Below are 12,817 nucleotides of genomic sequence, written 5' to 3'. Positions count from 1 at the left end.
CTGTAACCCCATGGTCAAGGCACATATGAGAAAGCAATCAATGAACAACTAAAGTGCCACAACAAAAAACTGATGATTGATGTTTCTCATCTCTCTCCGTTCCTGTCTGTCTGTCCCTATCTATCCCTCTCTCTGACTCTCTCTCTGTCTCTGTAAAAGAAAAAAATAAAAATAAAAATGTATATGAGATAAAAAGGGAAATAAAAATAAATGATAAGGCTTTGTATGAAGCATTTTTAGGATCCTTCAGTAGAGGAACAATTCTGAGCATTTTTATAGTAGCTTTATCAACCACAAATATGATATGCCCACATACTATCATTAGTCTATATGGTTCTCTCCAAGAGACTGAATGAATCCATTAGGCAAGTGGTGGATAACTAGCCAGACAAAACTTGAGAATGCAGAAACTCATTGCCATGGAAACATACATAGGATATCTTTCCCCAGATTGGGTGGAATTTTTCCCTTTTTATGTGGGATACTAGTTATTTGTAACCTAAAAAAAATTTCTGAATAATTCTTCTAATATCAGCTCTGAAGCTAGTTGTACTGATTTGAGGTTGTGTTTATTCATAATAAAAGTGAAGTGAATCTCTAAAACAGGCCTGAATATCTTAGACCTTAACAAGTTAGGTAATTATTAGAAATGTCGTTTAATCTGCTCTGGGTCTCGTCTTCTTTATCTGTTAGAACTTCAAAATTATGATTCTTACTGAAGTACTTCCATACGAAATTACACGATGCCTGAGATTTTCTCTAAAATAACTGAGTGAGATTTGGGATGGCGGTATAGATTACATAAAATTGACCAAACGGTAACTGTTGAAGCTGTATACTGGCAATATGTGGGTTCTTTATCGCATCTACCTTCTATATGTTTGAAATTCCCAAAACAAAAGTTATAAAAATTAATAACATACAAAAAAATAGTTCTTTGTCTCTTATTTTTACAAACTTTACTCCAAGAGGCAAGTGCTATTTTGGAGGCTAAATACATCCTAAAGACAGGCAACACTTCAAAATGTTAAAAAGGACAAGCTGTGTTTGATCTGACCTGATTCATAACCTTCATATTGACATTTATTTTTAACTGATGCTCTTGATTTTTCTTTCACAGATCGTGAGAACCAGTCCATCCTGATCACGTATGTGATATTTTTCTTCTCTGGTTTATGGTGATTGCTTAGATGTTGACCATGTGAGCTGTAATTCTGACCTCTTTTCTGGTTTCTGTTTGACAGCGGAGAATCCGGTGCAGGGAAGACTGTGAACACCAAGCGTGTCATCCAGTACTTTGCAACAATTGCAGTTACTGGAGACAAGAAGAAGGAGGAAGCTACTTCAGGCAAAATGAAGGTGAGTCTGAGAGCCAGTGTCAGAATCCAGACTGTCCGGGCTCTCAGGAAGCCTGGGCCCCGGATGAGCACTGCTCCTGTTTGTGCAGGGGACTCTGGAAGATCAAATCATCAGCGCCAACCCCCTCCTGGAGGCCTTTGGCAACGCCAAGACTGTGAGGAATGACAACTCCTCCCGCTTCGTAAGTCTCTTGGTCATAGAGTAACCACATCTGAATTATCATTTCAATTGCATCACTGTGTGCTTCAACTTTTTAATACTAAACCATCTGTCTTTTTTTAAGGGTAAATTCATTAGAATCCACTTCGGTACTACAGGGAAGCTGGCTTCTGCAGACATCGAAACATGTGAGTATTAGGGCCACTGAAAATCAAAACAAGACAAGTGGTTTCATTCCAGGAGTGTTTTGCAGCAGTTGGTGCATAGTAAGCCTCTGCCAGTGTGGTGTGAGCCATGCCAGGCCTACCTGTAATCTACCATGTGCTCCGTTTACTTCAACCTCAGAATGATGGTTCTGTAGCACATTCTGGAAGTTCTGCCTCAGAAACAACGATGACACCTTTTTTCCAGGACAAACACTAGGGTTATGTATGGATTCCTACAAGTTATCTCTAAGTTCATAATAGGTCTCTAATTTGTCTTTGATCTGAGCTTTGGTAGGTGTTTCCAAGGAAGCCCCTGACAGTAGAGTTGGAGGTGATTTAAGGAAGGAAGGGATGTTAAGGAACATTTCTAATACAGATGCCACAGGTCCCTATAGGAGAGTTATTTCTCTTAGCACATATGCTTCGGTCCCTGCTCTTAGATGGTAGGACCTTGAGCGGCTGCCACGTGTATTTGAAACTCATGTATGTAACACCAACAGGATCAGTCACCAAACTGAAATCTTAGTGCAGCATGTATAATGCCCCTATTTGTAGCAAAGACACTGAAATCCATTTATTATCTCAGCCGTATTTATATTTTCTTCTAATTCAGTATCTATTGCCCTTTCTTTCCAGATCTTCTAGAAAAGTCTAGAGTTACTTTCCAGCTAAAAGCAGAAAGAAGTTATCATATTTTTTATCAGATTACTTCTAATAAGAAGCCAGATCTGATTGGTAAGAAAGAGCTTAAATTTACAGATGAAAGCTAGTATTTTTTAATTAACAACTTCTAATGCAAAACATATCCCCTGCCTGAATTCTGTGTACCCAGAAATGCTCCTGATCACAACCAACCCATATGACTTTGCCTTCGTCAGTCAGGGGGAGATCACGGTCCCCAGCATTGATGACCAGGAGGAGCTGATGGCCACTGATGTAAGTCATGCACACACACACACTTTTAAAATATCCATTATGTATGGGAGTGACAACAGCAAACTCACTGCAGTGTGGCTACCTCAGGATATAGTACACATTCTCCTAAGTCAGTTACCTTTGTCCCCTCATTGCTCCTGGCAGAGCGCCATCGACATCCTGGGCTTTTCTCCTGAAGAGAAAGTGTCCATCTACAAGCTCACAGGGGCAGTGATGCATTATGGGAACATGAAATTCAAGCAGAAGCAGCGAGAGGAGCAGGCCGAGCCGGATGGCACTGAGGGTATGAAATGAACCCCCCCACACAACACACACTTGGGTTCAAACTCAAGAATATGGCAAGAAAAAAAAACCTTATTCTAAATCAAAACTCCTTTGTGGCTGGACTTCTGAAGGGCATATACACATTTATACACTCTGCATGCTTTTCTCACCCCCTTTCCTTCTTCACTTCTCCATATTTCCATCATCTCTCTCCAGCCCAAATTGAGTTAAAATGAACCCTAATAAGCCACAATGAGATATGTAAAAAAGCGCCATGAAGGGAAGATAATTAGATGCCACAGAGTTCCTGCTTTATCTTAGCAACGGCGGGTAGGTATGTAAGATAACTGATGTAGCGGGCTACCGCAGCACTGGATAGGGAAACCCGAGGGCCGGGAATCCAGGATCTGCCCAAACACAGCTGAGGGGGAAGGAAGTTCCTAGACATCTGTATGTGTGCGCACGTTGTCTACATAGAAACCTGTAGATAGTGTAGGCAGCAAATAAGGTTAAAAAAAGGAACTAAGACAGAAAATCATATAATCTACTATGGAAAGAGCATGGAACATACAGGAACTACCACGGAAGCTCGAGGTATCTGCTCCTTGAAGCCCTTCCTGACCTCCCAGTCTGACATTCTCGCTCCTTCTCTAAACTTTTTAGCAGTTACTTTAGCACCTAACATGTGGCATTTATATTATAGTCAATGACATTTTAGAGACTCTGTAGTGAAATGTAATTCCCACATTTTCAGATAAAGAAACGGATCCAATGAGATGAAATTGGGAAGAGCAAAACTAAGATAAGGATCCAGATATTCTTTGCCCACCTTAACAGGGAATATTAAGATGTACTTATCTTATCCTTCCAACCGTACCAAATCTTAAAGACCATGGCTTGTGCCTTACATAAAAATCTCCATAAACACTGAACATACGCTTACTGTCGATGAATTTCTCAAAAGCTGCTTGCAGTTAATTACCAAAGACCAGTGTAACGGATTGATCACTTACTATCAAACACATCCTCTAATGTGCAGAAAGCCTAATCTGATCTTCTATAGAATTATTTATAGATTTTACTTAAATAATAAAGAAAATGGCCTGAAGAAAAATGGAAAGATTAGGTTAAAGAGGATATCTCCCATTAAACAACACTTCTTTAATTATGTCTCTGCAGTGGCTGACAAGGCAGCCTATCTCCAGAACCTGAACTCTGCCGACCTGCTCAAAGCTCTCTGCTACCCCAGGGTCAAGGTCGGCAATGAGTACGTCACCAAAGGCCAGACAGTGCAGCAGGTGAGTACACTACCTCAATGAATTACACGCATCTCATTCCTTTAATAATGCCAGAAAACATTTCCTTTAATAATGCCCTTAATAGCACTAGAAACATTACTTTGTCCCTGAAGGTGTATAACTCCGTGGGCGCACTGGCCAAAGCCGTCTACGAGAAGATGTTCCTGTGGATGGTCACCCGCATCAACCAGCAGCTGGACACCAAGCAGCCCAGGCAGTACTTCATCGGGGTCTTGGACATCGCGGGCTTTGAGATCTTTGATGTGAGTTATCTTCATATTAATTAGAAGTGAGAAGAAGGTAATGTGGACTTTGATATACTAGATGTTATCATTATTGACATTGGTAGTTTCTACATTGCTTTCGCCAACACTGCTCCTAGAGTTACCTTCAAAATATCTAGGAGGTAACAGAATGTAATAATAATAATAACTAACATTTATTGAAGTCAGTGTATTTATGAAACTATGAAACTATACTAAGCACTTCAAAATGTTACTTCAGCCCTGGCAGGGAACCTCAGTTGGTTAGAGCTCACCCCAATATGCCAAAGTTATAGGTCGATCCCCCAGTAGAGCAGATACAAGAAGCAACCAGTGAATGTATAACTAAATAGAACAAATCAATGACTCTCTCTTTCTTTCTTTCTCTCTCTCATTTCCTTCTCTCTCTGCAAATCAATAAATAAATTTTTAAAAATTAAAAAAATGTTACCTCATTTAATCTTCAGAACTCACCAAGAAATAATTAATATTACTGCTAATTACATGTGGAAAACTGAGATCAGGAACATCAAAACACTTGCTAAAGATCCTACAGCCATATAAGGCAAAGCCAGGTCAGGAACCCAACTCTGTAGCATTTGGTCCAAAAAGCATCTACCATAGAAGAATAAAAATCTAAAGTTAGAACCATAGAGTGTTCATAGTCTTTTCTCTCCCAGGTTCATGTAACACAAACTATTTCCTTTCTATGGGCATCAGCTTCAGCATCCATAAAATGAGAATGTAAATTGTAACAAAGATTTAGCTCTCCATTTTGTTATACGACATCAGGTCCCTACTTTCATAGACCTGACAGTGATGATTTGCTAAATTTTGATATGAAGAGAACAGAAATTAGATAAGCTTTCCTTAATATTGTTGACAGTCAAAAAGTGAAAAATATGAACTTTGTCTTGAAATGAAGAGTGGGGGTGGTAAAAGAAGTGAGGTTTTCCAATACATTACTTTTACCCTTAAATCTGAACCACAACTCATAGGATCATGGTTGTACTTTTAATGAATATTATCATCCATGCAATCTAAGAAGTAGAAGACAGATTTTACCAGAACTCTTGCTGTGTGACTGATATCTCTACACCTTTAAATAATGCCCAGAATTCATAGAAAGGATTCATGTCAAAAAATAATCATTTTTCTCCCTGGGATTTTTGAAGTATAAATAACAATTCATTTAAATTTTATTTTATTACTATCTTCCATGTGTTTTTCAATAAAATATTTTTCATTAATAAATTTCACTATAATAAAATCCATTTAATGTTATAAATTTTGTTCTGTGCAGTACAACAGCCTGGAGCAGCTGTGCATCAACTTCACCAACGAGAAGCTGCAGCAGTTTTTCAACCACCACATGTTCGTGCTGGAGCAGGAGGAGTACAAGAAGGAAGGCATCGAGTGGACGTTCATCGACTTCGGGATGGACCTGGCCGCCTGCATCGAGCTCATCGAGAAGGTCTGTTTGACCTCTAAAGAAAGGCTACATGATAAGGATAATTTTTTCAAGTGTCTTAAGCAACTCTTTAAAGCATTACTTTAAAAAGACTGATTTCAGAACCAGTTAGAAATTACTATTTAGAAATAACTTCTTCTTTTCAACTTTCACATAAGAGGGACCAGAGTGTTTAGTTTCATTTTGTTCCAACCAGTTTCATTCTAATACTGATTTAAATCCTGTTTTATAGCAGCACTGAAGACATCATTGATATGGTCTGCTTCATTAGAACTACCTCGTTTGTTCTAAATCTATCATGATCTAATAGAAATTTCTTTTTCCTAAATAAAAATTAATGTACAGGCAACACAGGTAGGGCCTATATGAAAGTTAATCTGTTTGGAAGCCAAGAAGTCACATTGATTCTTCATAATCTATCATTAAGGAGGTAAAGTACACAACCTGTCTTACATAAGGTTTGAGTTATTTATACTATTTAATAATTGATTATAAAACAAACATCATTCTAAGTCAGTAAGTCCTTTTCATAGCAAAATAAAACATTGACAATAAATTAATTAACTCAATAGGGAAAAGAAGTATGATAAATACAGAACCTTTTAACAGATCACCCCCTACCCACATACTGCACTGATATTTGGAGTTTGTATCCAGCTCTTATTTTAATAAAAATGTACTGTGCAAAAAGAAAAAAGAATCTCAAAAAATGATGGTAGTATAAGGAGCCTCTGGGACTTTAAGCATACCAAAATTTGCATCATGAGGATGCTGAAAGGATAAGAGATAGAGCAAGAAATTAAGAATCTATGTGAAAAAATAATGACAGAAAACTTCCTTAACCTGGTATATAAAATAGACATACAAGTCTAGGAAGTACAGAGAATCCCAAATAAGATGAACTCAAAGAGACCCACACCAAGACGCATCATAATTAAAATGTCAAAGGTTAAATACAGAGAATCTTAAAAGCAGACAGAGAAAAGTAGTTAGTTACCTACAAGGGAGCTCCCATAAGACTGTCAGCTGATTCTCAACAGAAACTTTGCAGTCCAGAAGGGCGTGGCAAGCAATATTCAAAGTGATGAAAAGCAAGGACCTACAACCGAGATTACTCTATCCAGCAAAGCTATCATTTAGAATCAAAGGGCACAGAAAGAGATTCCCAGAGAAAAAAAGCTAAAGGAGTTCATCACCACCAAACCAGTATAATGTGAAATGTTAAAGGGTCTTCTTTAAGAAAAAGGAGAAAAAAACAATTAAAAATATTAATAGAAATGGTAATGAGCACATATCTATCAACAATTGAGCCTTAATAAAAAAGAAAAACAAAATAAATGAACAGCAGAAAATAAACAGATTCACAGATACAGAGACATTTTGACAGATGGTAGGGGGTTGGGGGGAATGGGTAAGTATGATATTTGTTGATGATCACTTTTTAAGTTATATAATGTTTAATCATTGGGATGTGTACCTCAAACTAATATAATATTGTATGTCAACTGTAGTTTTAAAATAAAAAAAATTGTTTAAAGTAAAATATATGATGATGTGGGTTGAATGTGAGAAAAAATGGTGGACAAGTCATGTTAGTGATAACAAAAGGACTTAAGCTCTGACTCTGTTTTACTTCATAAATATAATTAGTTGGGGAATGGTCGTAATTTGATCAAATGATAGCCAGTATCTATATCTTTCAAGAGAAGACAGATTGACACACCAATGTCTACTTTTCTGAATTCAGCCACTGGGTATCTTCTCCATCCTGGAGGAGGAGTGCATGTTCCCCAAGGCCACGGACACCTCCTTCAAGAACAAGCTGTATGACCAGCACCTGGGCAAGTCTGCCAATTTCCAGAAGCCCAAGGTTGTCAAAGGCAAGGCAGAGGCCCACTTCTCCCTGGTGCACTATGCGGGCACCGTGGACTACAACATTGCCGGCTGGCTTGACAAGAACAAGGACCCCCTGAACGAGACTGTGGTCGGGCTGTACCAGAAGTCTTCGATGAAGACTCTGGCCAGTCTCTTCTCCACGTATGCTGGTGCTGAAGCAGGTATTTTCTGCTCTTTAATCTAATTTGAACCTATTCCCACAGAATGTTCACATACCATTCTAGCCTCTGGGATTCTACTTTAATTGACGGGTTTTCTTTTTACCTCAGACAGCGCTGGGAAGAAAGGGGCTAAGAAGAAGGGCTCCTCTTTCCAGACTGTGTCAGCTCTTTTCAGGGTAAAGTACAAATTTAATTCAAAAGTCTATTAAGTTTCTATGAATTATCATAATTACAGGATTCAGAATAAATTAGGAGAAATAGAATGTTAATAAAAATCACTTCAAATAAAATTCACTCTTGTCAGTGAGGAGCTGAAGCAATTCTCCTGCCGGGCCAGCACCTTATCCATCATTCCTCATTATGAACACTGATGTATTCAAGAATGCCAGAAAGTCCGTAGAGGCTTTCTTATTATACAATAAGGCTGATTTTTAAAAGAAGCACAGCTGAACTTCACTGCTATTCCTGTGGAAGACTGTATCTCTATTCCACTAACATTGCCCTTTAGAATATTCCTGAGTTCTTTATGAATGAGCCTGAGATACATTCTTTAAAACATTCTTCTACCAAAACATCTTTGTCCTTTAAGCTGAATTTAACTTTTTGTAATAGATAAAAATAACCAAAAGCCAAGCCTAGTGGTTTACACAGATGATGAAGCTGGAAAATATTTCTTGGTATTAAAATAGCAATAATAATAATGTGGCTTTCTTAGGAGGCTTAAAAAGGGGCTCTTCTAATTGGGAATGGGTTCAATACTGGTCTAATGGCTGCTCTGTAGGAATTTGTATGGCTAAGTCGCATTGCTGTTACAACTAGAACGCAGATCTAACCTGTGGCCTGAGCAGGAAAACGGTCCTGTTCTTTCTCTTTCTCAGTTCTGGTCTGCATTATCTCACCCAATAGACTCTTGTTTCATCAACTTATCCTTGAACCTGTTTTCAAGATTAGAAACTCAATACTTTTTTTAATTTCCTGATAGTAAACTGAGATGGTGGGTGGGAGCAACTCTGCCTTCTCAAATGGTATAGCTAAGAAATACTGAGAAATATTTACATGTGAGTTTTCTTGGGTTGAATAACACAACATCATCTGTCATAACTAATTACTCTATTTCTGGAATAATATACCCCCCCCATATGCTTCAGACTGTGGATCATTTTCAGGTACCTAAGATCCACCCACACAAGGTCATACGGTCTCATGATTTTAGACTCCACAAAAGAAAAAAATAGATGTTACAGGTCCAAGGGAGTAATAAACTCAAGGAAGGAATGGCAAAAGTTGGAACAATTGGCAACTTAGGTTTACCACTCTAAACCACTGCTGTGAGGACTATTAGCACTGAGAGAGATGAACAAGACCTTAGAGGCGACCTCAGTCATTTTTAGATGGGGTGCAGAGACAAAAAAGAATTTGTAGCATTGAGCAAGCTAATTATTGTCAGAGAAAAGCCATAGTCTTTTGTCTCCTGGTTCCCAGTCAAGAACACTTCTTGCACATCAAGGTTATTGATCAAGTGTTAGAAATTAATACCTTGAAAAGCTGCATTTCTTCCCAGCATTTTGGCCTTTTGGTTACTTGGTAGGCTAGAATCTTTTTTTTTTTATTTTTAATATTTATTTTTATTTAATTAATTATTTACATAGATTCTAGGGTCACCCCAAATGCATCCCCCCTCCTCCATATTCCCTTCAACATCTCCCTTGTCCCCTTCCCTAGAGCGCCCTCCCCCCTTCCCTTCAGGTTTATCCCATCCTATCATCCCGTTTCTCTCTGTCCTCTTTTCCTCTGGTTCCTTTGATCCCTCATCTGTCTCAATTCTGTTCCTCAGTTCTCATTATTCCTTGGATTCCTCAAATGAGTGAGGACATATGATATTTTTCTTTCTCTGCCTGGCTTATTTCACTCAACATAATAGTTTCTAGGTCCCTCCATATTGTTGCAAAGGGTAATATTTCCTTCTTTTTCATAGCTCCATAGTATTCCATTATATATATGTACCTCAGCTTTTTAATCCACTCGTCCACTGACAGACACTTGGCTAGAATCTTGATACCTTCAAACTACAGAGCAACTGAAGCCTCACAGATTTATCCCTAATAGTTAAGAGAGTATATAAGGTAGCTCCATATAATTACAAAACAGAAATCTGAAACGACTTTCTCATCAAATCTTTTCTATCTGGTTTTCTAGGAAAATTTAAATAAACTGATGACCAATCTAAGGAGCACGCACCCTCACTTTGTACGGTGCATCATCCCCAACGAGACCAAGACTCCTGGTGAGTTATGAGAGCATGAAGTAATCAAACAGGCAAACGCTTGAAAACACAGTGCCCAATAGTAAGTGCTCTGATATACTTTCAGGGGCCATGGAGCACGAGCTTGTCCTGCACCAGCTGAGGTGTAACGGGGTGCTGGAGGGCATCCGCATCTGCAGGAAGGGCTTCCCCAGCAGAATCCTGTATGGGGACTTTAAACAAAGGCCAGTCTCTCTTTACTGTATTTCACTGAGTGCCGTGGATATTTAACCATCTTAATTGTTGTCCTCTGTGGATTTTATTTTGTGTATCCTGCTTAGTAAATATTATAAGATTAATAAGCCAAATACGATAGTCTCGTGGTGGTCTGACAGAATAACAGATCAGAAGAGGTGGCATTTCTTAAAATTAGGAAGGAGGCATGCGTCAGACAATGGGGAAATTGTATTGTATAATCCTCTGAACTTAAGACACAGCTGGATTTTCTAACTTCACCTTTTCTCTGATATTTTTATGGATGTTTCTTTTTGGTGTAATTTGATTGCCATATATGATCACACCTTCCTAACCTTTCCTCCTCTGACTGAACAGATACAAAGTTCTAAATGCAAGTGCTATCCCAGAGGGACAGTTCATTGACAGCAAGAAGGCTTCTGAGAAACTTCTAGGGTCTATTGACATTGACCACACCCAATACAAGTTTGGACATACAAAGGTATGGCTATTACTAGTCACACCTGACCCAATTTCCTTCTGCCATCTCTGTGTTTCCTGCAGTATGAGAGATGCTTTGTGACTCTTACTTTCTCTTCAAAGGTTTTCTTCAAAGCAGGCCTTCTGGGTCTTCTGGAAGAAATGAGAGATGACAAATTGGCCCAGATTATAACAAGGACTCAAGCTGTCTGTAGGGGATTCCTCATGAGGGTAGAATATCAGAAGATGCTTCAGAGGAGGTAAAATTATACAGACTACCAAAACTGTAAGGTCCCTTAGGGCAGCGGTTCTCAACCTGTGGTTCGCGACCCTGGCGGGGGTCAAATGACCAAAACACAGGAGTCGTCTAAAGCATCAGAAAATATTATACATATTTATTATACAATACATTTTTAAATAAAATATGTATTTCCGATGGCTTTAGGCGACCCCTGTGTTTTGGTCGTTAGACCCCCGCCAGGGTTGCGACCCACAGGTTGAGAACCGCTGCCTTAGGGGCTATCGGCCTTCTTCACCCTTTCATTTTGTGGCTAATACATGCTTCTCACCCAGTTCAAAGCTCACTCCTACAACCCATCAGCTTTCTTCCTCTCACCCTTGGATTCCCTCCAAAATGTCTCTCCTCCCTCGTTTCTTCCTTCCCCTCATCTCACATACAGCTGAGAAAGTGGCGTGCGGTGAGCGCGGTTTTCATCAGGCCCTATCTCAGCCTCTGCTTCCCCATAGTCTTCCACTCCAAATCCAGATTCCTTGTGTGGCTGTCGGGCCCTCTCCATTCCCCTCTCATCCATCATTTCCAACCACGCCACCTTTCCAGCCAGGCTAAACAATTTGCTTATCTCTCATTTTCAGGTTTGCAGAAGCCCTCTCCCCTCATTTCAATTTACCTCCTTATGAATTCAAACTTCTATTCCTCCTTTCTCTAATGAACCTCCTTTGGTTCTAGCTCCACAGCACTGTGTTCTCTGTGCTCACACACATTTTGCCTTCATTCTGTTCACTGGGTACTTACTTAGCTCAAGTTTTTTACATGTGTCTACATTACGAGTTGTGTCATAGTATCTGCCCTCTCAGCCTACTCTTATGAATTGGATCTATAAAAATAGAATTTCCATTTTAGAAAGCCTGAAGAAACATAGACTTTGCTACCAGGTAGTCAAACCTTGCCAGCCTACTGCTAGAGTTTGCAGAAGAGGTGTCTTTTATTACTACTTTACAATTTTATTTAAATAAAACAGAATTTGGACCTCAAGCTGTGCTCAATTCCCTGCCGATATTAAAAATATAATTGAAGCAAGTAAGCATGAGGCGTTTGCTAGAATTTGAGAAAAGCCAGTGTATCCTCTGAAGAAGCCAACAAGAAAGGTTACAGAGTGGATAATTCAGTGGTGAGTTAAATAAGAGGAGACACTCCCAGGAAGACGTGGAAAACCATAAGCTCCATCTCGGTGGGGCGATTGGGAGAGCTGCTTGTGCTGTTTCAGAGGTCACATCTATGTGCCGACGGACAAGCAGCACGATCAATTTACAACTGCCACACTCATTCCCAAAACACTGATGCTGCAATATCTCAAATAATCTTAAAATGGTACATGATGCTGATACATGTCAAGTATCCCCCTCTAAATTTAGTCAGCTTGTTAGTTTGACGGGAACTTGACAATCTAGGACCATACAGCATCCTCAGCACACACTAGCAAAGTGGTAATACTGAGGATCACTATGAGTGTGAGCGTGAAGATGTGCACATGCATGCACATGCATGTGTAAAGTCTGCATAAAACATACAGAATTTGACATGTGATTTATATGTGGAAGGGGGTCTCT

At 39.2% G+C, this 12,817-nt stretch overlaps 1 protein-coding gene across 1 annotated transcript in view; it reads left to right on the top strand.

Annotated features, from left to right (window-relative positions):
* LOC136392596 (myosin-8) overlaps positions 1–12,817 on the top strand; it is a 34,027-nt gene that overhangs the window by 4,564 nt on the left and 16,646 nt on the right. The window contains exons 6-21 of the mRNA XM_066364880.1: positions 1,121–1,148; positions 1,245–1,359; positions 1,448–1,540; positions 1,643–1,706; positions 2,361–2,459; positions 2,557–2,660; positions 2,805–2,943; positions 4,104–4,222; positions 4,336–4,485; positions 5,789–5,959; positions 7,704–8,013; positions 8,122–8,189; positions 10,210–10,297; positions 10,383–10,500; positions 10,868–10,991; positions 11,093–11,229. Of these exons, the coding sequence (XP_066220977.1) occupies positions 1,121–1,148; positions 1,245–1,359; positions 1,448–1,540; positions 1,643–1,706; positions 2,361–2,459; positions 2,557–2,660; positions 2,805–2,943; positions 4,104–4,222; positions 4,336–4,485; positions 5,789–5,959; positions 7,704–8,013; positions 8,122–8,189; positions 10,210–10,297; positions 10,383–10,500; positions 10,868–10,991; positions 11,093–11,229 (1,927 nt within the window). The remainder of the gene's footprint in view (positions 1–1,120; positions 1,149–1,244; positions 1,360–1,447; positions 1,541–1,642; positions 1,707–2,360; positions 2,460–2,556; positions 2,661–2,804; positions 2,944–4,103; positions 4,223–4,335; positions 4,486–5,788; positions 5,960–7,703; positions 8,014–8,121; positions 8,190–10,209; positions 10,298–10,382; positions 10,501–10,867; positions 10,992–11,092; positions 11,230–12,817) is intronic.

This window comes from Saccopteryx leptura, chromosome 2 (assembly GCF_036850995.1).
Source record: "Saccopteryx leptura isolate mSacLep1 chromosome 2, mSacLep1_pri_phased_curated, whole genome shotgun sequence".
Classification (NCBI taxonomy): Eukaryota; Metazoa; Chordata; class Mammalia; order Chiroptera; family Emballonuridae; genus Saccopteryx; species Saccopteryx leptura.
The sequence above is the reverse complement of the archived record's forward strand: the minus strand, read 5'-3'. Positions and strand labels throughout refer to the sequence as shown.